Here is a 26,937-nt window from a genome sequence, read left to right as displayed (position 1 = left end):
ACTTTGTTTCCATCACCTTTTTCTTCAAGTGGCTTTTCAATTTTTCCTTTTGCTTCATTATGAATTTGCTGACCAGGTTTTCATCCAACACGTCTTATTCCTTTTTAAGCTCCATAGGTGGCTGCATTTCCTTTCTTGCCAATATTCTGAGACCTGAGAAAGGTGTGGGTTCTTATGTTCTTTTTGGAACTTTTTACACAGGTGTTTGTTTCTGCAGCACTGGAGTTGATCTGAGCAACAGGGAGCTGAGTTCCGCAGTTGGGCACTCCTGAACCCTGGGGCTCCCAACACCACCCCCACAGGCTTTTTTTTTTTTTTTTTTTTTTTTTTTGTGCTGCATGAGGTAGAAGAATGATTTTGGGCAATGCAGTTTGGATCCTGAAATACTGGGATTTCTGACACATGGCACTAATTAAAATGAATATTTTCAATGTCATGAGCAAGTACCACTGGGTCGAGGAAATTCTCTTTTCTCGTTGATTCCTGATGAGAGAGGAGGAAGAGGTCTTTCTCCTTCCCACTGGTATTTGAGTTAGCCCCTCTACTACTCAACGATCAAAGACATGGTGTCTTGAATACACTCAGCGATAACCCAGATGGACAACTCACATCAAAAGACAGACTGCCTGATGCCATAGGCAGGCGCCAGGGCAGGCGAGTGAGACAGTACCAGGCCAGCTGCACAAGAATAATCTAGTGATGAGCGTGAATGACGCATGTAGGAAGTTGCTGAACTAGCATTAAGGGTCCATGAAATGCAGGTATAGAAGTGAGTGACACAGTGACCTCTTTTTTTTTTTTAAGATTTATTTATTTATGCATACAGAACTGAGGTACAGGCCAGAGATGTGGAGGGTGAGAGGATTCACCAGAGACAGAGTGGGGAGCAGAACAGGCAGATCGACAAAGTACACTGCTGAGGGTAGCAGCGGGCGGGTCAGGAGAGGTCTGTGGTGCCATGTGGTCACCTCCGGGGCAGGCGGGGATCGAACTCATGCTGAAGTGGCTTTAGCTTCTTAGTGCTGTGCTTTAACCCGCTGCACCACAAGGGAGGGCCCCACAGTGACCTCTTAACCCAATAGAGTGTTTCTGTAATTGAAGACACCAGATGGCATCTGATTCACTAAAGCATTTTTTTAAATCCTATTTTTTTGGTCTTTTTAAATCTTAAAGACAATAAAGGTTGACTTCTGAATCAATATGGGCATGAAACTTTTTTATTTCTTGCATTTATAGCCTACTTACAATTTCTTAGGTATTTTTATATTCCTTTGTATTATTTTATGTAACATCTAAGGCATGAATGCTTCCACTGTAGAAAGGCTTCAAACTACTCAGAATTAAGCTGAGTAATAATGACAAGCTCTCTCTATCTCTCCAGCCTCATCATGCTCAGCTTTTAGTTTTATTGAGTTCAAATACTTTGCTTCATCATTAACTTATTTATTCTACTTTTATCTTGATTATTTCCCAAAACATTGCTGTTGAATGTACTACTTCTTCCCTACCCCTTAACCTAGCTTCTGAAGTTATACATTTAATTAATTATTTTCTTGTTTTCTAATAGATGAATGTTAAGGCTATAAATGTTCCTCTGAATACCACTTTATTCTTATTCCACAAATGTTGCAGTATATGTAGTGTTTTCATTGTCATTTATTTCTTTTTTTTTAAAGATTTATTTGTTTATGCATACAGAACTGGGATACAGGTTAGAGGAGCGGGGGGTGAGAGGATTCACCAGAGACAGAGTGGGGAGCAGAACAGGCAGATCAACAAGGTGCACTGCTGAGGGGAGCAGCAAGCAGGTCAGGAGAGGTCCGCTGCTCCATGTGGGTCACCTCCCTGGCTGGGGATCGAACTCATGCTGCAGTGGCTGCGATAGCTTCATAGTGCTCTGCTTTAACCTGTTGCACCACCAGGGAGGATCCTCATTGTCATTTATTTATAGTTGGTTTGTGATTTTAGGGTTGTAATTCTCTTCTTCATTTAGAAGAGTTTTTTTTTTTTTTAAAGATTTATTTACGCATGCAGAACTAGGATACAAAGTAGAGGTGCAGAGGCAGCGAGAGAATTCTCTAGAGACAGAGGCAGAACAGGCAGATTGACGAAGTACACTGCTGAGGGGAGCAGCAGGCGGGCGGGTCAGGAGAGGTCTGCCGCGCCATGTGGGTCACCTCTGGGACCTGGGATCAAGCTCACAGAAGGGGCTGAGGCCAGCTTGCAGTACAGTCCTAACCCGTTGGCCCACCAGGAAGGGCCCTCATTTAGAAGAGTTTTTATAGGTGCTCTAAGAATGTAGGTTTTGTCTATTTTTTGGCTAGCTTTTTGTGTTAATTTATGATTTTATGCATATATAAGGATGGTTTGTTTAGTTTCTGTTTCTTGAAAGCTTTTGAGGTCTTTGTCTACGAGCTCATTTTTTTTTTTTTTTTAAAGATTTATTTTTATTTGTGCATACAGAACTGGGGTACAGGCCAGAAGCTCAGGGGCGGCGAGAGGCTTCACCAGAGACAGAGTGGGGAACAGAACAGGCAGATCGTGGAAGTACACTGCTGAGGGGAGCAGCGGGCGGGTCAGGAGAGGTCTGCCACGCCATGTGGTCACCTCCGGGGCAGGCGGGAATCGAACTCATGAGGAAGCGGCTTTAGATTCTCAGTGCTGTGCTTTAACCCGCTGCGCCACCAGGGAGGGCCTACGAGCTCATTTTTATAAATGCTCCATGGTATTTCAAAGAATAATCATTCCCTTTGAGTTCATGGTTCTCAATATATATTTTCAACCAGTATATTAATTGTATTATTTAACCCAGTGATTATGTATATTTTGGCATGGTTGCAGAACATCACTAGGGTAAAATCACTTATTAAAATACTTTAATATTTTAGTAATCACTTATTAAAAATGTGAATTCTCATACCTCACTCAAAGATGCAGAACTAAGGTCTGGGAGGCGAGCATGGAGTACTTAAAATCTGTATTTTTTTTTTTTAAAGATTTATTCATTTATGCATACAGAGCTGGGATACAGGCCTGAGGTGCAGGGCCAGTGAGAGGCTTCTCTAGAGACAGAGTGGGGAGCAGAACAGACCGACTAACAGAGTACACTGCTGAGGGGAGCAAAACTTTTTTTTATTGGGTCTTAGTTCTTTTGTTGATTAGATGTGGTGTCTATCTTTAGGATGATTTTCCCCAAATGTTTGGCCATTCTTGGTTGCCTGTCTCTGTGTTTGAGAGTCCTACTTCCTCTGCCTGTTCTGTTTGATGTAACCTGACCCAGGTGATTACAGGTTGGGGTACAATCTGCCCCTGACAGCTTGTTTGCCTTAGCTTTCCTTGCAGGTTGGGAGTTCCTAGCTGGCAGTAGTCTGTGTTATTTGGTCTCTATTCCACGGTCCCTATCCAATTTCCTACTATTCATCCTTCAGCCAGTCCCCTGCTCCCATTATAATTGGCTTATGATTTTAGGGTGAGACGGCCCCTGCACACTGATGTTGAGGGGCTTCCCCAGGATCTACCAGCCGGGAAATGGTCAAGCAGTTTCCACAGCCTTTCTGCTTCTTGCATTCATTCTCTTTCCTGACATTACTCCACCTCCTAAGATAAGGATGCTTTTTTCTTAATAGCAATGGACAGTAGGTACTGAACTCTGAGATACTTCACAACTAAATTATTGTGTGAATGAAAATTATTAAAAGAAAATCCAAGATTAAATGAGGGCCATGAGAAATCATCAGAAAAGCCCAAACATCACACAGGTGTTTGAAGTTGAAGGAAGACTCAAATTTTTCTAGCCATGGATGTGTCATAATAGGTATAAGAAATGTGATTTTAAAAATATGCAGTGTGATCTCAAGTCACACTGGTCTAGGAGACACCAAGTTGAGGTGCAGGCTGATGAGCAGTTTGGGATTTTGACGCTCATGGCACTTGGAATTTCTTATCGAATGGTTGTCTTTGTTGCTAGGTTATAAATTCCATGAAGACAGGGATTGTGTCGTGTTCATCAAACTATGCATGTTACTCAGCAGTCAGTCCTACTGACCTGGGAACAAATATATTCAACAAGTATTTGTAGAATAAGTAAATGAATAAAAAGAAGAAGAAATTAGTCAGTTAACTCATTAATGCAGGATAGAAATCCTTCCCAGGCCAGTCAGGCGAATATGAATGTATACTGTAGGTGTTGAAGGGATTACGGCAACTCCCGGTGCATGCCAAGCTGAAGGCATTCCAGTCCTAGTTTATTAAACTGCTGGCCGAGAGAGGTGTTTGGGGAGCTGAAGGGATTGGCCGCACTGATCTATACCCCAGCGATGGCTGCCTCTTGTCGAGACCGTCTTTAAGTGTCCATTGAGGCGTGGCGGTCTAAACATCCAGTCTTTTTGTAGGCAAAATCAGTAGTCTGAGAAATAAAGAAGAATATGCTGTCATTTCAATTTTATATTTTCTGTAGAAACTAGACTCCTGTGAAGGCAATCACGGGACGCTAGTGCATAGCCATTAATCTTATTGTGACCCTCCCACAACCTTATTGGGTTGTCAGGGCCCACTGCCCCACAGCGGAGGCGGGGGCTGGAGACTCAGCCTCTTGTCTGGAGACACCTGAAGACTGGAGTTGGGCCCAGAACCCAGGCCCAGGACTTTGACCTCACTGTTCCCCCTTCAAAGTGTCGTTAGAGGCTTAATGGTCCATTCACTAACACTTACACACACTTAACCACTAGGTTAGTGGCCTCAAGGCAGCTTTGTGTCAAAAACTCTTACATGCAGGTTTCATCAGTTCCATGGGAGCTGGGCAGAGTCACTGAGCGCCTGACTTTCATACGGCTCTGGAGACCACTTGCTTCCGGCACGTTGGTGCCAGGCAGGGAGTGAATGAGGGCATGTGGCGAAGAGCCTAGACTTTGGATCCAACAGTCATCCCTCCAGCTTGGGCTGGTACCCAGCACCCTGGGTCTCCACAGTAAGGCTCTGTGCCGGGAGTGCCATGAGACATGGACCCTAGAGTAGTTAGCCTGGGGCTTGCTGTCTAACAGAGCTTGCCAATTGGAAGTTGCTGCTGCTGCTACCACATCTCTTTTACTCCTATGGCAAAGATTTCATGTGTGTGACCTCCGCTTCTTTTCCTAGTTCTGCAGAAAGAGGCAGATCAAGCATGGAAGGCACTGGCACTCTGAACATTGAACTCCGGTTGCCTGGTAGCCGATGCTTCGGGGCCCATCCCTCCTCCCTCCAACCCCTTCCTGGTGAGCCGGGAGACCAGCTCACACGCTGCCCCTGGGCCCCACTCCACCCGCAGCCCCGCCTCCAGGCAGAGGGCTTTCAGCTGAAAGGGCTTGAACTGAACAATGTAAACACTGAACATTGAAATTGCATCTCACAATGTTATTTTCATTTTAATCTGTTTTTAAAAGATTTATTTACTTATGCATACAGAGCTGGGATACACGCCAGAGGTACAGGGGCAGTGAGAGCCTTCACCAGAGACAGAGTGGGGAGTGAAACTGGCAGATCGACGAAGTACACTGCTGAGGGAGCAGCGGGCGGGTCAGGAGAGGTCTGCCGAGCCATGTAGATCACCTTCCGGTCCAGGGATCGAACTTGCACTGAAGAGGCTGTGGCCAGCTTGCAGTGCTGTGTTCTAACCCGTTGCACAACCAGGAGGGCCCCCTCTTACAAGGTTTTAAAGCAAAGCAAAGTTTTCTAAGCAATGTCTGGATGACAGCTTCAAAGCAACTCGTCACTCTGCCAGCAGGGTATCGCTTTGAAATAGCCACAGGTTGGCTTTCAAAGCCACCAGCCAAAGACCCTCATCTTTCCAGATGGAAAGGTTTTGAACAGCTCCCTCCAGAAGGAGTTGGAACTCAGATCATAACCACTTTGCCCCTGGAACAAGTGGTTTGGGGCATTAGAAACAGCTCGGTAGAAGGCCCTGGTTCCCACCACCTGTGTGCCAGTGTAGACAACACCTTCCCTCCCTTGGTGCCAGAGACCCGAGGCATGCATATTTTCTCAATGTGGCTGTGGCATTTAAATTTATATTACTTGACAGCATGAAAAGAAATCAAATCAAAACAGAAGGAATTATTGAAATTCAATTTCTTTATCATAAGCAGTATCATTTCTTAAGATGATCTCATCGGTTTAATAGATGTGAAAAAATACGCAGAGGTCAGAGTGGTCATTTCTGTTTCCGCCTGAAGGATCTGATGACAGCCTGCTCTGGACCACGAGGCCCGGGCTGCGTCCGCTCTGCCTGCCCTCCCTGCTCTTGCTCGCTGAGCTCAGGGCTGCTACCTTCCATTTTGGGCCCTACCCATGTGCACCAGGGTCGAGAATGGGCTCCATCTCCAAGTGGCCTCGGCACTCGCCATCAGCCCTCCCGTGCAGCTCCTGTCTGAGCTCTTTATGCTGACTTCACGTTTCACTGTTTGGGTTTTCACATCTGGGAGTTTTTGTCTGAGAGAAGCTCATGAGACTATTTTCCCCACATTTCTTCCTGTGGAGCCCCTTGGCCTGTTGCTGGTCCATCCTCCCACTTGACCGGAAACAGTAGGTTAGACAGACACGCTCCATTATCTTCCAGATGCCGGTGCTGCCGTTGGCTGCGCTCTTTCAGGGACAACACGGGTTGCAGGGCTGGAGATAGCGATTTTTCAGACCACTGGCTTCCCAGGGTCCCCCACACCCTGACCCTGCCCTGACTGAGTTCACGTGTTTGTGGGCATGAGAGACAGGATTTAAGCATCCGTGTAAATAGATCACATATTCTAATGACAAAGTTGCGGATGTGTTTGTAATAAAAAGTTGGGACAGAAAAGCATCCCCATCATGGCTGCCCCCAGGGGAACACTGTAAACAGCTTGGTGACCCAGGCTTTTATATCACCCCTGCACACTCACATGCACACCGGCGAAGCAACTAGTCGTTATTTTAAAAGTTGGGTTTACATGGCCAGTACATTGTCCAACATGCTTCTTTTTGTGTAAACGTGTGCCCGGACACCCTTCTGGGCATGTGTGCCCCATCTGCCTCGTCCTCTGTCAGGGCTGCCTGACACCTGCCCTCTCAGCCACTGGCCCATCTTGTTTCAGGAGCAGTTGGGTCATTCTCTGTTATAAACAATGTCTCTTTGTACACTTCCTATACAAAACCTTTGTATACTTAAGGCTGAAGGAGACGTCCCTAGAGGGGATGGGCCAACGGGTAACGCACATTGTCAATTTCTAGTCAGTCATTTCTGGCATCTCCAAAGGCATCTCATCTCCATCTCTGCTGCCACCTCCATCTCTCACCTGCTTCTGCAGCGGCACCTGTGTGCCCTGTGTCCACGCTGGTGCCACCTGTCAAAATCCACTTGGCATCCAACAGCTATAACCCTCTTCAAAGCAGAAGTCGGTTAATGCTGTCTCTCCGCTCAGCGTTGCCCTGAGGCCTGTCATTGTTCAAAACACAAAACCCAAGACCTTCAGAGCTTCCTGCTTCCTGCCCTCTCCAGCCACACTGCCCCCCCCCCCCACACACACACACACTGCCTTTGCCTCTGCTGCTGCCCCTGCCTGATGCAGGACAGTTCTTCATCACCTGGCTTCCCTGACCATCTTCCAAAGGGACCTTCTCTGTTCTGTCCTTCACAGTCCTGGCCACATCTGGAATGGCCTATTGATTTTCTGCCTGCATTGGTTGTCTGCCATTGGTGGCCTGCCTTGCTCGCCCCCCTTCACCTCAGCCTAACACAGCCCCCAGGCAGGCCGGTAGGCATGGCTAGATTACCCACAGTGATCTCTGCATGGCTCTCCCCGTTGATTGGACCACAGCAGATGCGAGAGCTTCTTCTTTACACTTGGATAACCGAGAAGCAGCAGCAGTGACTGAGGGCACAGGCCACGACTCTGCTACTTAGTCACTGTGACAAGTTGGACAAGGCCCTCGGCCTCAGATGCCTCGTTTGGGGGAACTCCAAAAGTGTAGTCACTTAAAATATGGAGTTGCTGCACTGTGAAGGTAGTGAGAGGCTGGAGGAGTCCGCTCAGCTGGCCGTGGGCTCTAGATCCCTAGTGCTCCGTCCATTTCCTTCCTGGAACTGAGTGTAGTCAGTGTCCACTCTGTCCCAGTCATGGGCAGGGATGGCTCTGGACCTTGGGACCCGCAAGTCTCCTACTTGGGAATCTCCTGGGTAGCAGCCTTCTTGTTCCTTCCCACCAGTGAAAGGGCAAGAAAACTGAGGGTGCCCAAAGGGATCTGCACCCTGTTTTCTCACCCGGGCTTGTCTCCCCCTCTGCAAAAGATATGGACTGAAGCTGATCCCATGTAGGGATGCGGGTTGGGCTGAGTGCAGGAATCAGTAGTCTATCGTGTTGTAACAGAGTTCCTGTTATCACAAAGTCTGCTCTAGCCATCCTGCAGGGACATTTTGCAAACAGGACAATATCCCACTGCAGAGGATTACTAGTTTTGCAGTTCCCGAAATTGCTGCTGAGTGCAGGCCAGACAAGAACTCCTATTTCCCCGTGGAGAGGCAGTAAATCTGTTGACCTCCCAACTGGCCACCACTGTCAGACTTTGCAGGTCTCAGCGGCTGCCTGGATCATCTCGGTACACTCAATTAGAAGCCTTTGTTATTATCTTTTTAAATGTACTCAATCTAAAAGTCCCCCAAAAGGTGGATTCCAGGTTGGTGAACTAGGAGGCCTCCAAATGTCCCTGCACCAGACCCTAAACTCTGCAGGAACCCTAAAGTCTCCCTAGAGGGACACTATCCCCCCTGCCCCCGCCCATTTATCTCTTCTTCTGGAAGTTCATTTGTATCCCTTGATATTCTTTATAATGAATCAGTACACCAGTGAGTAAACAGTGAGCTGCTCTAGCAAATCAATTGAAGTCGAGGAGGTGTTGGTGGGAGCCTCTGATTTATAGCCTGTTGGTTAGTTAGAAGCACAGGTGAGGGCTTGCCTCTGGCACTGAAGTGGGGGGCATTCTTGGGGGACTGAGTCTTCCAGTGGAATCTGCTGCTGCCTCCTGGGAGCTTGTCTGAGTCAGCTGGACCCTGTAAGTCGAGGTGGGGGATGTGGCATGGAACATTCCAGCCCTTTCCTCACACCAGTGTTGCCAATGCATAGTGGAATTGAAATTTAAACCACACACACACACAGTCACACGCTCTCGCACACACACACACACACGTCCAGAGACTTGATGGTTTGTCCTGTTGTCTCCTCGTCTTTGAGGTGATGGCAGCATAGGAGACGATCCTGGCGAATGTTTGTGTGGTGGGAGTAGCTCCTTGGTTCTAATAATCCTTTTTCAAATGACTATTTTCTCAAAGGACCATGTTTTCTTCTTCATCTCTCTTTTGGTGTCTGACAGGAGCTGAGAAAGAGCTTAGAACTGAGTGTAAATCTGCGGAGGGACCCAAAGGACAGCTCCAGTGACGAGTCCGACTCCATTGAAGAAGACGTCCTCTCAGAGCCCGAGGACCAGGCCCTGGAGGACCACGCCGGCGAGGGGGCCCCTCTTCCCAGTGGGGACTCAGTGCAGAACGGGGCTCCCACGGACCAGTTGACAGGACACCCTCCCCAGGGGCCGGACACCCTGGTGATGCTGGAATTCAACCCGGCTTCAAAAAGTGAGCTCACTGTGTGCTTTGCCTCCGGGGTCTCTGGACCGAGTTGTGGGCCTTGACCTTCAGTGGCCTTGACTTGAGCTTTGGGCGGAGGAGACGTCTCACAGGCCGGGGCAGCGCACAGGTCTCTGCTGACTGTAAGAGCAGAGAGGCCCCGAAGGCCTCCTTACGCCCCTGAGCTTCGGCCTGACTTCAGCTGCGGGGCTGTCCTGGGCACTGTGGGGTCCAGCGTGCCACACGCCCACGGGCTCATGCCAGCTCCCTTATGCCAGGGGAGCCTGCAGCTGCCACGGCTCCCCACCCTGCCCCCCACCCCTGCCTTCACCTACTTTTGCTTCCTCCAGCCTCTGCCTGCTTTGTCTTGGTGTCTTCTCAGGCGGAGTCTTACACACAGGAGCAGAACTGAGCCACTGGCGGGGCGGGGGGAGCAAGCTGGGAGGGAGTTGGGGGTCATGGTTGTCACGCTGTGAAGCGCCCCGCCACAGTAGGAGAACGGCTGGATGCCAGGCGTGGGCACAGTTTGAGAATGGTGTCAAAGCATAAATGAAAAAGCAAGAACGTCACTTTCTTGACATTTTACATTTTTAACAATTCGATTGCTCGGCAGGCCTGCACTGGCCCTGACCAGGGTGATGTCAGGGTTGGGGGGCGGGGGGCGAGGGGCGGCCTCTGCCTCCCGCCGCCGCTCAAGCCTGCTCCCTTTCATCCACAGTCTGGCCCCTTCTCCAGTCCAGCAGGAGACAGACCCCACCAGAGGGCAGCTGGCAGGGCCTGTTGTAAGGTCTCTCCAGACCCCTGCGGGGGAGTGGCATCCTGACCTAACCTGAACATTTACTCAGGAACAGTCAGCAGAAACCTGAAAAGTTGTGTCTGGTCCGGACTGTTGATTCCTTCATTGTTCACTGGTGGAGGTCATACCCCCGGCCCTGTGCTGGGACACTCCCTCTTTTCTCACTTCTAGCAGGGAAGCTAGACAATCAGCCTGTCAGGAATAACAATTCATACACACATAGTGATAATTGCCAGTGTATATTGAGTCCTTTTTGAGTGCCAAATCAACCTAACCCCTTCACTTATAAGTTCTGTCCCCATGTAGACATGTTAACATTTGGAAGAAATGTGTCCTAGGATATTTCACTTATTCACCAAAATGTGGGGGTTGGTACACAGCCACCCTCAACTACCTTGACTCAGAAGCCGCTGGTGCAGCGCCTGGCACAGAGTCGGGGCTCGGTAGACGTTTGTTGAATGAATAAGTGAGCGATGCCTGAGCAAATGTCCCAACTCTGCTTGCACTCCGTGTTTGACATCTAAACACTGGTTTTCCTATAGGTAGCAAAAAGGAAAGGAATTTGTCTGCCAAGCGGAAGGACAATGCCGAGGTCTTCATTCCCAGCAAGCCTGAGCCAAACCTGAGTCCCCAGCTACCTGCGGTGCTCCCAGACCAGGAGAGGATGTGGTCAAGTAAGAGTTCGGGGGGCCCTGGGCAGAGCCGGCCCCTAGATGGGCCACTCCCCTAGAGAGTAGTGATGGAGGAGTCCTGGCTTCTTTCCCCCGCTCGCCAAGGCCTCGGCTAGCCTTGAGCAAATGTATCATAGTCTGCATTATGCCTGCTACAGATTTATAAAAATGTGGTGTGGAGCAAGAAAGCTCGTAAGGAGCAGACTGTGCAATACTGGAGGCCGGAGAAACTGGCGGGCTGGAGTCCCAGAAAAGCCAATTCCCCAGCCGGAAGGCTCAGGCCAGAGGGTCAAGGTGAAGGTGAAGGTTGTGGGTGAAGCCTAGAGTGAGCCTGGTGGTGAATTCTCTCATGCTCGGTGCACAGTCCGTCTTTCTGTTCTGGTCAGTCCTTCAATGGACAGGGCCCAAGCACATCATGGAGGCCTCTCTCACCAGGTAAAATGGCAGTCTCGGCCCTCCCTGGTAGTGCAGCGGGTTAAAGCACAGCATTGAGAATCTAAAGCCACTTCCGCATAAGTTCAATTCCCACCTGCCCCAGAGGTGACCACATGGTGTGGCAGACCTCTCCTGACCCGCCCGCTGCTCCCCTCAGCAGTGTGCTTCGTCAATCTGCCTGTTCTGCTCCCCACTCTGTCTCTGGTGAAGCCTCTCGCCGCCCCTGAGCCTCTGGCCTGTACCCCAGTTCTGTATGCACAAATAAATAAATCTTTAAAAAAAAAAAAATGGCAGTCTCCTCCAAAAGCCCCTCTTAGAAACAGCCGGAAAAATGTTTGACCGAATATCTGGGCTCCAGTTACATGGACACATAAACTACCCTTGAAAGCTAATTTTTGGTTCTATACCAAGATGTGGTTATTCTTGAAACTTTACCTTTATTTTTACTTGTAAAGTAAGTTGTTTTCTTTATGTGGCTAATAATAGGGATTAACTTGTAAATGCACAAGAGGATCACATGAACGGCAGCCTGGTGCTTCTCCACTGAATTGAGAGGTCACCGCTAGGGAGGCCTTGCTATGAGCCGCCGCCTGTAAGCTTCTCCTCACAACGCCTGTACGGTGCAGAGTCTCACAGATGCATACCCATTTACACACACAACGCACCTCTGAGCTCGGTTGTGACCGCCCCCTCCGCCCCCACTTGGTGATGAGGAGGGGAGGTGACGCCAGCTGGATGGTGCCAGATGTTAGCCTCCAGCTCTGGTGTGTCCCACTGCCATCCCCGACCCGGCAGGCCACGCCCACCACAGTCTGCGGGGAATCAGCTCGGCTCCCGCTTCTTACTGCGTGTGCTGGTTTCTGTGGCGCAGTGGACCTCAGAGTGTTCAAGCACCTCGGGGTCCCAAGGGTTTGGTACCTGGGAGCACCTCGGGCAAAATCCAGCCCCGGCCAGCTTTGCCAGACAAACAACGGCCTGCACCAGGGGCCTGACTGCAGGTTCTCGGGGATCAGGAGGGTCTGTGACCTGCAGTCAGAGGCCAAGGACTAAGTGGTGGGAACCATGATCTCCCCCGCAGTCAGTCGCAACCCCAGATTCAGGTCCGCACACTCAGAGCGGAGACCCCAGGCCAGCCAGGGCAGGTGGGAGGCAGAGGCGGAAAGAACAGTAGCATTTGCTGTGCGCCGTGTAAATATTATCGCGGCCTGGATTCCCCAGAAGGAGGCTCAGAGATAGAGATTCAAGAACAAGTCATTTGTCTGGAAGGTGGTCTCTGGCAGGGCACAGGTAAAGCAAGCGACCCCAATCTGGCTTCATCAGTGAGCAAGTTCCTGGACGTTTGAACCCCTGCCTGCCTGCCTGGCTGGGGTATTCGGGGGTGGGCAGCACTCAGAACCAGCCTCCCCACCGCCCCCAACCCCATCATACTCCTGCTCTGGAGGTGCGTGCTGTTCCTGGGGGTGTCGACTCTCTAGCACTTTGACTCAGAGGTTCTGGGTGCCAAGCTCAGATGCCAGTTCTGGTGCCAGCAGCGACTGAGACTGAACTTTGCAGGAGAAGCAGTGGAGAGACAGTGGGCAGTGACTGACCTTTACGAAACCCCAAAAGCCAGCCGGGGGAAAGCCGGACTGATGCCAGACAAGGCATTGAGACAGCAAGTGGTAAAGAGTGGCCGTGAGCACCGCGGAGGGAACTCGGATGGGTCAGCCCTGAGACGGAGGGCCTGGAGGCAGCGAGCACCCCGGGCATGCGCCCTGGGCCTTGGGCAAGGCCAATAGGAGGGGCAGGGCCTGGGGCTGCAGGCCAGGGCACACGCTCACCCAGTCCAGCCTGGCCCTAGAGGTGCTGCAGGCAAGGCACCCGGGGCAGTCTTCTTTGACTCACCAGAAACCTGTGTTGGGAGCACCCACTGCATGCCAGCCCCAGTCCAGGTCATGGTAACCCAAAGGGCAGTGCCTCAACCCTGCTTTCATGGTGTTTATATTTTTAATCTTTTTTTTTTTTTTTAAGATTTATTTATTTGTGCATACAGAACTGGGGTACAGGCCAGAGGCTCAGGGGCGGTGAAAGGCTTCACCAGAGACAGAGTGGGGAACAGAACAGGCAGATGGATGGAGTATACTGCTGAGGGGAGCAGCGGGCGGGTCAGGAGAGGTCTGCCACGCCATGTGGTCTCCTCCGGGGCAGGCGGGAATCGAACTCATGCGGAAGCAGCTTTAGATTCTCAGTGCTGTGCTTTAACCCGCTGCGCCACCAGGGAGGGCCTCATGGTGTTTATATTTTAATGGGCAGGGACAGATGACAGGTGGATGAGCAGACAGGAAGATGGCTGGTAACTGGGTGCTGGCCGGGCAGCCACTCTGAGGAGGCCTCTGTGAGCTGCATGATGCCCTTTGTAGAGGGGAAAGCCTGGCAGAGGCCCTGCGGTAGCAAAGAACTGCTCAAGAGTGAGCGAGTGAGAGGCGGGCAGCGAGTGAGGCTGCAGGCGGAGCGCAGGGTCGACAGAGGGGGACTGTAGCTTTGTGGCAAGGACCGCCGTGGCGTGGCTTACAGTTCAGCAGGCTCCTCTAACTGGCACAGGGGGCATTTCTTGTCCAGGGCCCGGGAATGAGGGGTGTCCAGGGAAAAGCCATTGCAGTCGCTCGGCACGGAGAGGGAGGTGCCTCCTCTCTGCTTGCTGCCCCAATGCTGGATTCCAGGGCCATCGGGCTTGCTGAGGAGGCCTCGTAGGCTTAAGACTGGCTGTGGACTTTTTTTTTTTTTAAAGATTTATTTATTTATGCATACAGAGCTAGGTTATAGGCCAGAGGTGCAGGGGCGGCGAGAGGATCCACCAGAGACAGAATGGGGAGCAGAACAGGCCGAGTGATGAAGAACACTGCTGAGGGGAGCAGCGGGCGGGTCAGGAGAGGTCTGCCGCGCCATGTGGTCACCTCCGGGGCAGGCGGGAATCGAACTCATGCAGAGGTGGCTTTAGCTTCTCAGTGCTGTGCTTTAACCCGCTGCGCCACCAGGGAGGGCCCTGGCTGTGGACTTTTTATCCAGAGCAACCTGGGACAAAAACCTGAATGATGGAGGGCTGCCTTGATGGGGGTGGGGGGCCTAGACTTGGCAATGCTGTGTGGCCCCTGGCGTGCCATCTGGCTGGTGGGGGCTCTGATCCATGCTGAGCCAATCACGAACCTGGTGTCCACAGCTGGGTGTCTGTGTCTGTGTCTGGCCCTGTGAGGGCCGGGGGAGGGCCCCCCGGAGCTACAGCCAGCCTGTACCTAATGGTGGTGGATTCGCCAGCATCTCACCTCCACCAAAGCCAGAATCCGAGGGGCAGGATTAAGACCAAGCTGGCTCCTGGGGACCAATTGGCAAAGGCCAGAGAGTGGGAAGAGGCTTGCATGGTGCCTAAGGGAGGCAAGGGTGAGTCACAGTCATGTCAGGATTACTGAGGGTTACAGAGGTGCCACATTGGTAACAGAAGTGGTCGGTAGGGGTGAAGAGGAAGGTGTCATTATGCCAGACGTTGGAAAAATCTGGTGAATTTTACACGTATCAGCTTTGGTCAGGTGGGAAGTGGGCAGGAAGGAGGAGGCGTGAAGCTGGGCCAGCTCAGCCCTTGAACTCCGTCCAGGAGGCAAGTGTGGGTTCCAGTCTCCTCCTGGACTGGCCCCTCTGACCACAGAGCAGTTTGACGAGCCCCAGCTTACACTGCTGGGGTGCCTTCACTCTGTGAAAATACATTAACATTCGCTTTGCAGAAGTTTCCTCCAAAAGAAATAGTTAACAGAAATGAAGGCCAGGGTGGTGTGGCACCCCCCTTCCTGGTGGGAAGGGAGACCTTCCAGAACCCCTGGAGGACTGGGTGTCCAACTCGCTTCCCCACCACCCTGCTCGGCTCCCTGGGACCCCCCTCCTGTATGTATTTCATATCTGAGTCATCACACGAAGAGCCAGCACTGAACCAGTCCCCAGCCTGCGTTTGGTAAACCATTGTGCGGGGGCGGGAGGAAACCGCAGCAGCACGGAGAGGTTAAGGAACCTGTCCAAGGTCACACAGTAAGCGAGGAAGCCAGTATTTTTACAATGAATCCATGTGTCAACTAAAATCCTGACTGCTGTACTCATTTCCTAGAGCTGCCATACAAAATAGCAGTCTGGGCAGCTTAACTAACAGAAATTTATTGCCTCAGACTTCCGTAGGCTACAAGTCCTAGGTCAAGTTGTTGTGTTGGCAGCGTCTTGTTCCTTCCTGAGGATCCAAGGAAGATTTTGTCCCCGGCCTCTGTCCCAGTTACTGGGGGTTCCTGGGCTTGTCACGGCCATCAGTGCCCGTAAAGAGGACACTGTGCAAGTTAGTGGATCTTCAACTAATAGTTTTGGAGCTCAGCTTTTATCTGTTAAATGTGGTTGGCTCCTACATACGCCACACTTAAGAAAGTTGAAAATCACCACATTGTCAGCACCCTCACACTGAAACGGGCTCACCCTGTGGAACCACATGTCACCCGCTCCAAAGGTCCTCAAAAGTGCAGGTGCCCCAAGCTACCCTCGGAGACCCTGCAGACTGATGGGGAAGTGTAGCGATACGGCTCTCTGGGGCACTCTAAACAGATAGATCACCTCTCAGTAAGTCTCAGAGTCCCTCTTCCAAGGGGCGAGCAACCAGGGTTTTGGGGCTCTGAAAGCCAGATGAAGCAGTTGACTTTGTTTAGAGTCTGGATTATAGGGAAAAGATGTGTTTTTAAGCGCCCACATTGTGCTGAGGGCACTGGATAGTCACATCTGCAGGGCACAAGGCACTTGAGTGGCCAGCTCACCCACTCTCAGGCAGCCCTGGAAAGTGGACTGCTGACTTGCTTATCTTATATTCAGGGTGGGTTGTCTTTGGAGGGTAAACAAAAAACAGCCTTCTTGGGTCTTCCTGGTGAGTCAAATGATTTATCATCCTGTGTTGGTAGACTCTTCTGTTCCAGTAATGCTTTTCCCCTGACGTCTACCAGCTTTCTTTGGGTCATTTGGTCACATGGTTCAGGTTTTTTGTTTTTTTTTTTTTTTTTGTAATCCTGCTACTTTCAAACTCTCTGCTTCCTTCTATTGAGGTTTGTCTCTGGTAAGCAGCATGTAATTGGTTTTTATTTTTATCCACTAACAATCTCTGTGTTTTAATGGGCACATTTCGTCCATTTATGTTTAATGTAATTGCTGATATATTTGAGTTTAAATCTACTATCTTATTGTTTGCTTTTTATTTGTTCTGCCTGTTTTATGTTCTTCTTCCTCTCCTCCCTTGCCCTCTTTTGAACTGATTGCTTTGTATTCTTCTTTTTTCCTCTCAATTAGCTTGTTAGTTATACATTCTTTTATTATTCCTTTAGTCATTACCAGAGATTGCAACGTGCATTCCTGACTTATTAGCGTCTACTTTAAATTAACAATTTACCACTTCTTATTCAGCAGAAGGACCTTAGAACTCTATAACTCTACTCCCCTCCCAACTTAAATGCTATCATTGTCACACTTTTTAATTCTCTTTAGATTTTAGACATCATTATCATCATCATCATTGTATATAGTCAATAGTAGTTTGAATTTCCTCCACGTTGTTAATCTTGCTGTGCCCTTCACCCCTAGCTATGTCCAGTCACCCTGACTTTCAGACTGTGGCCCCGAGTCTGTCGCCAGCTCCATTCATTTTCCCAGCCTGGCAGCAGTGCTTCTCAGAAGCATCAGCATCCCAAGGGGAAAGCTTGCCAGGAGCTGGGTTCACCTCCGGTTTCCTTTTCCTTCCTACTTACTCTCTCCCTGTAATTCTTCACAGCCCATCTCACTCTCTGTGCCTTTAAACATATAGGTTCTTCTCAAACAGATTTCATATTTCATCCAGGTTATCTAGTTGTCTTCCATGGAAGCATTGGTTCAGACTAGCTAGTCTGCCATTACCAGAAATGTAGCCTATTGCCTGCACTCTTTAAAGAGTTATTTCTCCCTTTGCCCCTTTTTCTTTGGCCAAGACATAAAATTGAATTTGTGTCAATTAAATGTGCACATGATGCAGCTGCACAAGAGCTTAAGGCTCTCCATCACTGGAATTGTCCCTGGTGCTAATGAAAGGTCTGTATTACTCTGATCTCTACCCATAGCCTTCCTAGAAACTTCCAGAGACCTGTTGTCTTCTTGAGGGTAAAAGAACATTAATCTATAATGCAGAAAGTTTAGTGCCCAAATTGTCAGAATGCTCTTGGGAAGTGATATATCTGAACCACTTTGCCCAAGCAAGTGGCATATCATGGAAATGAAGTAAACACCCCTCAGCACAAGTGAGTTAGAGAAGTGCAGTTAGCACTCTGCCAGGAAAACCTGTAGCCCATTCTGCGTAAGCCCAGGGTCTCAGAACATATTATGACCTCTTATTAATAATCATCAGCAATGATTAATAAATACCTTCACTGTTCATAGCAAGTGATAGAGATCCAAGCAATAGAGGGAAATATTCTTCACAGGCCTGAGAAGTCCAGGACAATAGTTTGGCTTCAGGCATGGTGGGTTCCAGGTGCTCCAGTAATCTTACCAGCTCTGCTTCCCTCTAGCTCAGTACCTCTAAATTACTTGCACCACAAATTAAAACACAGATTTTTTGGCTTCCTTCCGACTTTCTAATTCAGTTCCTCTAATGGGGAACCTGAGTATTTTAATTCATAACAAGTTCCCAGGTGATACTGAGGTTACTGGTCCAGGGACCACACCAGGAGAACCAGGTCTCTAGTGTCAGGCTGGGCCCAGAGATGACCCTGGTGCCTCTTTCATTGGCCTAGCAGTCCCATAGGAAGAGACTGCTCCTTTCTGCCTCAGTTCAGGAGCCTCCTTCCAAGGATCTGATCTCCAGTCTCCAGGGAGGGACACTTCCTCCGTAGCCCACGCTGAGCCAGAAGTGGGGTCAGATCCACCCACACCACCTAGAAGAGCGAGCAAAGGGTGGTTTCGGAAGGAAAACCAGATGGTGGACCATTGACAGTGGTTGGGGAGACCAGGACCACTGCTGTTCATTTCACGTAAAAATGAACCATGCAGGGCATTTTGTTAGAAAATTTTCAGAGATGAGAGGAAAGGACCATCACCTCTAAGAGGAAAGAACAGAAGTTTCTCAGTTTTCTGCTGGGGGAGGGGAGGGCTGGTTGCCTTCCCTGGGAGTTGTGTGCACGTAAGAATTAGGGGCTGAGATAGCACCTGCCCTTGAGGACACCCCCAAACCAGCTGTACAGATGAGAGGAGGCTTGTCCTCGACAAGCCACATCTGACAGCTATCCCATGCTGCCTCACAGCCTACCCCAATGTAGTGACTAAAACATCGACCTTTTTATTGTTACTCATTGTTACCCGGGGTGGCCTGGCACCCCTTGTGGAGTGAGGCAGTGTGCCGATGGGCTGGGTGGCCTTGCATGGCGCCACCCAGTCAGGCAGGGCCTTCGGCCCAAGGGTACGGCCATTGCTCAGCTCGTGGTGGTCTCCGGACGGCAAAGGCGGCAAGCTGCTATTCGTGTGCTCTGTAGAGACAGTGCATGGCATGATTGCTAACGACCACCGGCCTAGCCCCCCCCCCTTTTCAGAAGATGCTGCATCACACTGCAAAGTGGCGGTGGCCAGCCGGGGTGGAAGCAGCTGGGGTGGCTTGTGTCGTCTCCTACCCCAGGGGCAGCATGTAACATGATGAGGCCGAGCCGTCTCGAAATGCAGACCTTGGAGGACTCTGGTACAGACCCTGACCCCAGGTGCACCCCCTTTCCTGCCGCCTAGCTGGATTTTAGGGGCAAGGGTGGGCACCTCAAGGCCAAAGCCTGCGGTTTTAGTCCGCCGTGTTCTTGGGCCATTTGCTACACACACGCTGTAGTTTCCAGAGTGGCAGGTAGGTGACAGCGGGGAGCGGTGGGCGCGCTGTGGAAACTGGTGCTCTCGTGCCCTGGCCAGAGGGGTCGTCGGTCACCAGCTCAGCCTAAGACTGCCCCATGGAAAGGCCGGGCCAGGGTGGTGTGAGGTTGGATGCTTTTGTACAAGACACCAGGTATCCCAATTTTCAGGTTTCCTCTACCCCCTTCCCCAAGTTGGACTTCTATTTCCATTTTTTTTTTTTTTAATAAAAGTTAGACACATCTGCTGGCTGGTTTTGGCCCGTGGGCTGCTGATGGACGATCTCTGCAAGAGACCATTGTTCTGAGGCTTCATCTTTGCTGCTTCAGTGGCTACCCGGGTGACCTCAAAGTCTCCTTGCGTGTGGTCAGGGGTAATTGTGCCAAGACTGAATTTGAGCATTTCGCAGGACATCTGGTGGGAGGGAACCAGTCTCCTGGCTGGTGAGCCGACCGCCAGCCCTGTGTCCTCCGTCTCCTCTGTGACATGTGTCACATTCATGGTAAATCTCCTGAATTGATACGCCTTTTGTTTCTCTGCGAGAGAGATGAAAGCCAAGTTCTGGTGAAGCAAAGAGAAAGTGAAGTTAACAGAAGAGAGATGGTTTTCAAGCAGAAAAGAGCAGTTTGGGATAAATTAAAATGTGCATTTGGCTTTTGCTGGTGGCGCAGATTTATTGTGTGAATAAATCCACCAACGCTAGATCTGTGAGGAGAATAAATCCACCCTGGTGGGTATCCAGAGCAGTGCACAAATGGCTCACCCAAGCGAGCACCGAGAGCGTCAAAAAGAGTTAAAAGGTGGTTGCCTCGAGTGTGGTGGAGAAATGCGCCGTAAACACCAGCCGGTCAGCAGAAATGTAATTCGGGAGAACACAGGCACAGACATTTCTGGGAAGCCACGGGTGGCGAAAGCATTCTTAGCAGAGCTGCAGAGTTGACCTTCACTCAGAGAAAGGCTGATTTAATTTTTAAAAGCATCATCTTAGCATAATCTGGCTCAAAGGGCACACAGGCAGCGCCCAGTGATTATGGAGTGTGGCGTCTTGCCTCGCCAATGACAGCCGTGGGGCAGAAGAGTCCGTGCAGACTGCACTGGACCCCCAGAAGAAAATGCCCTCCTGAATATCTTTATCCAGGAAAAGGTGGGCCCCGCTGGTCAAGGTCAGAGCCACCGGCCCGGAGGGCGGAGGCCGGCGGCGTGGGCAAGCAGCTCTCCCGCAACGGACTTTGCAAGTGACTTTGGCGGAGCCAGAGGCAGATGAGGGAGCTCGAGGGTTTCAGGTGCTGCTTGTCCTGGCACTGCCAGAGCCTCCCACCGCACGTGCTGGTGAACTACCCCCATCTCATCCCCTGATTTATAGAGCCACCGCTAGGATCTGAAGGGGTCTGAATTTTTCAGCTCTGCTTTACTGCAGATGACGGAGGAAAGTATTTGCTTTACCGCACTTGATAGGGTTTAGAGTTGAAATCACTTTCCATTCATTCTTCTGACAGAAATCCTAATGCCAGGTGCCAGGGTATAGCAGTTAAACAGGTGGGCATGGCGTCCTGAAGTAGCACGGGCCGACGGGGAGAGCCGAGGCCCTCTGCTGCAGCTCCTCTGCGCGCCAGCTCCACCCACCGCGGGCCTTGGCACCTGCTGCTCCCTTGGCCGGGAACTGCTCCCCAGATGGGTGTCCACAGGCGCGTCTGCGGGTCTTGCTCAGAGGTCACCTCCCTTGACCGTGTGTCTCATACGGGGTCCTCACCCGCACCCCCAATCCAACGCACCTCCAGCCTCTGCCCTGCTTGGCTTCCGGCACGCACCACCTGCCGAGTGCCTGTTTTTGCTCCCCAGGCATGTCCCACCCACCTCCAGACCTCCTGCAGCCAATCAACATGGCAGTAAAGACAGACACCCACCTTGCTGCAGCCCCCTCGGCTCGAGAACCTGCACCCTGCACGTGGGGTTTCCCCACGCCAGCCCAGTGTAGCCAGGGCCAGTGACTGCGTGGACGCCAGTGTGGCACTCAGCCCTTTGAACGCTCGCGTTCCCCTGGCAGTCGGAACGGCTGCTCGTGAGCCAGCATCTTCTGACCCGCCCTTTCTCTGCCAGTGCTTGGGTTGCCTCCAGCCCCTCCAGCCATAGAGGCGGCCGCGTCTGAGGCAAACAAGAAGCAAAGCCTCCTTGGCAGGGGGAGCGGGTGAGCAGAAGCCCCATCCCAGGTCCAGCAGCTCCTTACTCTCCTGTGCCCTGGGGCAGCATCGGTACAATGGTGTGAGCAGGTCCAGCAGAGCCAGGAAAGGACCCTTTCTGGCCATGGCGGGGCTGAGGGTCCCTGGGCGCCTGTGACCCCCGGGGAAGTGGACTGGCCGGGGCCTGTGTCAGACCAGCCCTTGGACTCTGTTGGCCTTCACTGTGCTTCTTAAAAACCGGAATATGGGGCCCTCCCTGGTGGTGCAGCATGTTAGGACGCAGCACTACAAGTTGGCTGCAGCCGCTTCAGTGCGAGTTGGATCCCCGCCCCTGAGGTGACCCACATGGCGCGGCAGACCTCTCCTGACCCGCCCGCTGCTCCCCTCAGTAGTGCACTTCATTGAGCTGCCTCTTCTGCTCCCCGCTCTGTCTCTGGTGAAGCCTCTCACCGCCCCTGCACCTCTGGCCTGTACCGCAGTTCCGTAGGCATAAATAATAAATAAATCTTTAAAAAAAAAAAAAACAGAATATGTGATAAGCAAATAAAATTCAGGCCATTTCACCTAGGTTTCAGATCCTCGCTTGTCTAGCAGCACAGTCCTGAGGGCGCCTCGCTGCGCCCTCCGTGGGGCTCAGCCCCCACACTCAGTCTCACCCTGCCCCGGCCCTGGGACTTCGCAGGTGCGGCTCCTCTCCGGGTGCCTGGAGTAAGTGGGCATTCCCTCGTTTTAGCCCACGGCCTCTGTGAAAACCGGCTGCCCCAGCCCCCAGCGCCCAAGGGGACAGTCCAAGGGAGCTGGGCGCCAGCGCGCTCCCCATGTGGCTGCCCCAGCTCTCTGCGGGGACGTCACTTCTCACAGGACCGAGCAGGAGCCGCCACCCCCCCCCAGCCAGAGAGCCCCCGAGGCGCACCCCAGCAGTCTCCCACAAGCAGGCTGGCCTTAAGGTCACTCTGTGTGCCCTCAGCAAAGGACACTGCGCGCCTACACGGAACTCCATCTGGGCAGCTGTGGGCCCCGCTGGGAGGCCGACTTGGCCTCCTGACCCCACCTGTGCTAACCACGCCCTGGGGCGCTGTCCTCCTGAACCCCACACCCCCCCAGCTCAACTGAAAGCAACTCCACGGTCCACTTCCTCACTTCCTCCACCTGGAGTCATGCCTCGCGCTTCTCCTTAGCCTCTTGGCACAGGGATGCAGAGTCCGGCCACCCTGAGCCCCTGCGGGGCCGCCGAGCCCCTCCCCTCCCTTCTGTCTGTTCTGTGCTCAGCACCTGGGCGTCCCCATCTCCCTGGGTCTTCCGAGGCTCTGCCCCACCTGCCCACCCCCCATCGCCTCTCCAGCTGTGACCGTGTCTCTCCGCCCCAGCCTGGCTCCTGCCCCCACCTCGCGCCTCCCTGCAGGCCGAGTGCCCACCCACATGCCCTGGCCCCAGCGCTTCTTCCCCCACACCCCTCCCTGCTGCCTGGCACCCGGCACTCTGCTCTTTTTCTGGCTTCTCATCTCCCTCCTTGGGGGCAGGGGTCTGGATCTAGCTGGTCACTGTGTCCCCAGTGCCGAGACGGCCTGGCCCAGGGACACTCACTAAACATTTTCAGGGGGGAAGAGATTCAGTAGGCAAAAGCCCCTGTCAACATCCCAATGGAAACATTTTGAGCAGTTCTACTTTAAATGGAGGTGTTTTTTTGATATAGAAAGAACCCAAGCATCAATCATTGAAAGGGTGTTAGTGACCCCCCCATGCGTCCATTACCCCACCTTGCCTGTAGTCGCTTAATGGTCAGTTTCACTTCGGCCCCACCCCCTCCCCAGAGGACCAGGAAGCCAATTCAAGTCACCATATCCGTAATCTGTCAGTGTGCACAGCTGCATAGTACTCGGTGATGGATAGATCATGATTTATTCAATCTTATTGCGCGCTTTTTTGCATCTCACTTTATATTTTATAAAATTAAGTTTCCATTCACTGGAACTTGCAGAATCAACCCACCATTGCAATGCTTTTTCCCTAGGAGCACGGAAGCCAGGGGCTCCTTTCAAGCAGCTCCTTCCTTCTCCGTCCCCAGAAGCAGCTGTGCAACACCCCTTAACCTGAGTGCCACCCCTGCACTTCTTGTTACCCCTGCAAAAAGAAACTAAACCACATAGACCTATTCCAGAATACCCTTCTTCCCGCCATGGTATTCTCTATTACTCCGCTATTCTCTATCACTCCACAGGGATGCTTTGTTGGAGGGTGAAATTGTTTCTATGGCTTTTAATTAGATACAATTTCAGGTTTAAAGGATTGTACCATGAGGCTCCTGCTCCCCCTTTACCCACTCTCCAGTTAGGACCGTTTCCTCTCAGAGGACTCAGATTTGTGTGCTCTTCCCTCAGCACATATATGTATCTGTCCCTTGAGATCAAGTTGCAGGCATTCCCCCCTTTACCTCAGACTCTGCACTGAGTATTTCCTGAGATTAAGCGCATTCATTTGACTTTATTATCACAGTGCATTTGCGAAATTCAACTAGGTAGCATGAATACAATACCACCACCCCTCCCTTTACTTGCTGTAAAGTGTGCCCTAGGGCAGTGCTTGCCCACCCACATCCAGTCCCAAGCTCACCTCCCTAGCCCAGTCTGCCCGGCCTCCTTTACTCTGGAAAGCTTCCCTAGCCGCCTTTGTCTTGAGTGACCTTGACATTTTCGGAAAGTACAGACCAGTTGTTTTATAGAATGTAGCTCAATTTGGATCTAATTGATTTTGAACTGCACTTGGGGAATGCAATCTAAAGGCGCACCCCCTATATTCTGCCCACAGGACCTGGCAGCCGAAGAGAGAGACCCCTGTCAGCAACCCGAAAACCCGTGCTAGAGGCTGAGGACCGAGAAGAAGACGCCTCGGCAGTGCTCCAAGCCATCCGGGTGGAGAACGAAGCGCTGCAGAGGTCACTCCTCAGCCGGAAGACCGTGCCCCCTGCCAGCACACTGCCCGCACAGGTGGGCCCACAGCAGAGGGACAGCACTGAGGGGGCTCGGGCTTCTCAGGGACCAGGCCAGGTCTGAGCAGCGAGGGAAGGAGAGAAAGGCCTTATAGCACCCTTGACTCGGACTAAGCTGCGTGGCCACTGCTCCACGTGGTTGCTCACCAACCTGCCCGGTCCCCGTTCCTCCAGAAAGCCAGGTAGGGATGCTGGATTTGCCTCTAGTCTTGGCTGGATTTCCTGCAAACCCTGAGTTCTTTAGTGGTTCAGAGAAAGGATGGGGTAACCCACCAGCTCTGGCTTCTCTGGGAAGACCCCATTCCCCAGCTCATAAGCCCCTCGCCCTCCGCAGTCCTCACCACCCCCTGCTGAGCTGTGCTTTATCCGTGTCACCGGCTCAGGGGGCCGCCCAAGCCCCCCAGAATTTGGGTTTGTGCTGCTGCCTTTAATTTGGAGCAACAGACGAAAGAATGAAGGCAGTGTGGGGTAGGGGCCTTGGGGCGCCGGGGCCCTAGCCCGAGCTCAGGGCCGGCGGCCCCCCTCTGCAGGGCGCTCCCTGAATCACCTCTCAGAACCCTTTCTCTCAGCTCAACCTTGGTGCTCGTAGCAACCTCAAACAAGCAGGGCTGCTGTCGTCACCCCATTTATATAGGGGTTGCTGGTACCAAGAACAAGGTGTCCTCAGGTGGTGTCTTGGGAAGTGGTGGGGGGGTGCTCCTCCCATCCTCTGCCCCAGCTTCTGTGGTGCACTGCCCCTGGGGGAGCTCAGTGCTTTGCCTATGCCGTTGGTATTGTTATAGGGCACCTCAATTCAGAGAGAGGCACCCCTGAAGTCCCCAAAACCTGCCTGCTCTAAGTGGGTTCTGTCATCCGCCGCAACAAGACAAAACATATAAAGCTTTAGTGAAAAGTGACTTTAATACAATGAATATACAATATGAAACACAAAGAATGTAACTTCTAAATCAAACACCTGAAGTTACCCATCCCCTCGTGGGCAAAAGTCAACCCAAAAGGGATTGGCCCAAAGCAAGGCCTGAAAGCCTGCCACAAGACTAAAGCACCTTCTGGCCGGGACCCATGGAAAAGGGTCAGAAATGGCCAGACAAATCTGAGAGGAAAAGAGCAAAAGCAAAATCAATATAAACACTGCCATAGTCACCTCCCTACAGGTATCTCACCCACGTCTGCCTTAACCAGTCCAGGGTCAGGAAACAAGCCCGGTTTCTTCATCACATGTTTGCTACTCCATGTGGCTTCCTTAGGTCTCCTTCTCCATCTGCCTTCTGCCTTCCTTCTCTCTTCTTCTCTCTCCTTTTTCTCTGCTCAGTTCCACCCTCCTTCTGGGTGGGGCAGGGAACCTGGAACTTCCCTTCTCCTAGGGACCACCCAGTTACAGTATCTCAAGATGCCCCTGCCCCTCTGTACCCTCCTGTGTCGCTGGGTGGCGGCTGGCTTCATGCTGACCTCAGGTCATGTGATCACGTCATTCCAGGGTGTGACTTCAGGTCATGTGATCACGTCATTCCAGGGTGTGGAGGAGCTCCCAGCCAGACCATGGTGCAGTCTGCCCAAGGAGAAGGGCGAGACCCCGGAGGTCAGTGAGGGCCCGAGGGGATCAACCAATCCCATTCCCACAGCACCCAGAGGGCTCTCCCCCAACAGACCCCAGGGCCCAGCAGGTCCCCCTGTGCTCCCCTGGGGAGACGCTGGCCAGAGTGACTTGCCCAAGGCTACAAGACAAAGCCAGGATTCTCACCCAGGCCTGCTGACTCTATTCCTTGTCATGGAATTAGACTGTTCCTGTTTCCTGACCACACAAAAGTGGATCTTAGTCAGCTGAATAGTAAATAAAACCTGTATCTAGCTAGGGCAGCGAAGACTGCCCAGCAAATACAGACACGAGGTCAGTAAAGGCCCCAGCAGTGTCTCTGCTAGGCTGTGCCAGGTCTAAGCTGGGGTCCCCGGGCACAGGGGTCTGGGACAGAGCCCAGCAGCCCCTGGCCGCGTAGAGCTTACAGGCAAGCAAAGCCGTAGACAACGAGGTGACTGCAGAGAGAGACTGAAAGCTGCCAATGTGCCAGAGCTGCCTCCACGTGGCCCGAGGAGTCCCCGCAGAGGGCACCCTGTTTAGCTGGTACCTGCCTGTTAGGGAGTCGGCTGGCAACAGGGGCAGCGTTCCAGGTGGAAGGAACGGGGTTAGCAGTGAGCGCAGCTTGTCCAGGAGCAGGAAGAAGCCTGACTGATGGGGACGGCAGGGAGGGGAGACCTGGGGTGCAGTGGGGGAGGGGCGAGAGCCCCCCCCCCCCCCCCGTGGGCTGGGCACTGTAATGGCTTTCTTTCTGCACTGTTCCTATGGTTCTATACTCCCAGTC

At 51.9% G+C, this 26,937-nt stretch overlaps 1 protein-coding gene across 2 annotated transcripts in view; it reads left to right on the top strand.

The window, feature by feature from the left end:
* KIAA0556 (KIAA0556 ortholog) overlaps positions 1-26,937 on the top strand; it is a 148,412-nt gene that overhangs the window by 59,113 nt on the left and 62,362 nt on the right. For both annotated transcript variants that reach the window (XM_012732019.1, XM_012732018.1), the window contains exons 8-10: positions 9,370-9,628; positions 10,958-11,089; positions 24,400-24,578. In XM_012732019.1, coding sequence (XP_012587473.1) covers positions 9,370-9,628; positions 10,958-11,089; positions 24,400-24,578 — 570 coding nt within the window. The remainder of the gene's footprint in view (positions 1-9,369; positions 9,629-10,957; positions 11,090-24,399; positions 24,579-26,937) is intronic.

This window comes from Condylura cristata, unplaced genomic scaffold (assembly GCF_000260355.1).
Source record: "Condylura cristata isolate star-nosed mole 26May11 unplaced genomic scaffold, ConCri1.0 scaffold00032, whole genome shotgun sequence".
Lineage (NCBI taxonomy): Eukaryota > Metazoa > Chordata > Mammalia > Eulipotyphla > Talpidae > Condylura > Condylura cristata.
This window is presented reverse-complemented; position numbering and strand designations above follow the sequence as displayed.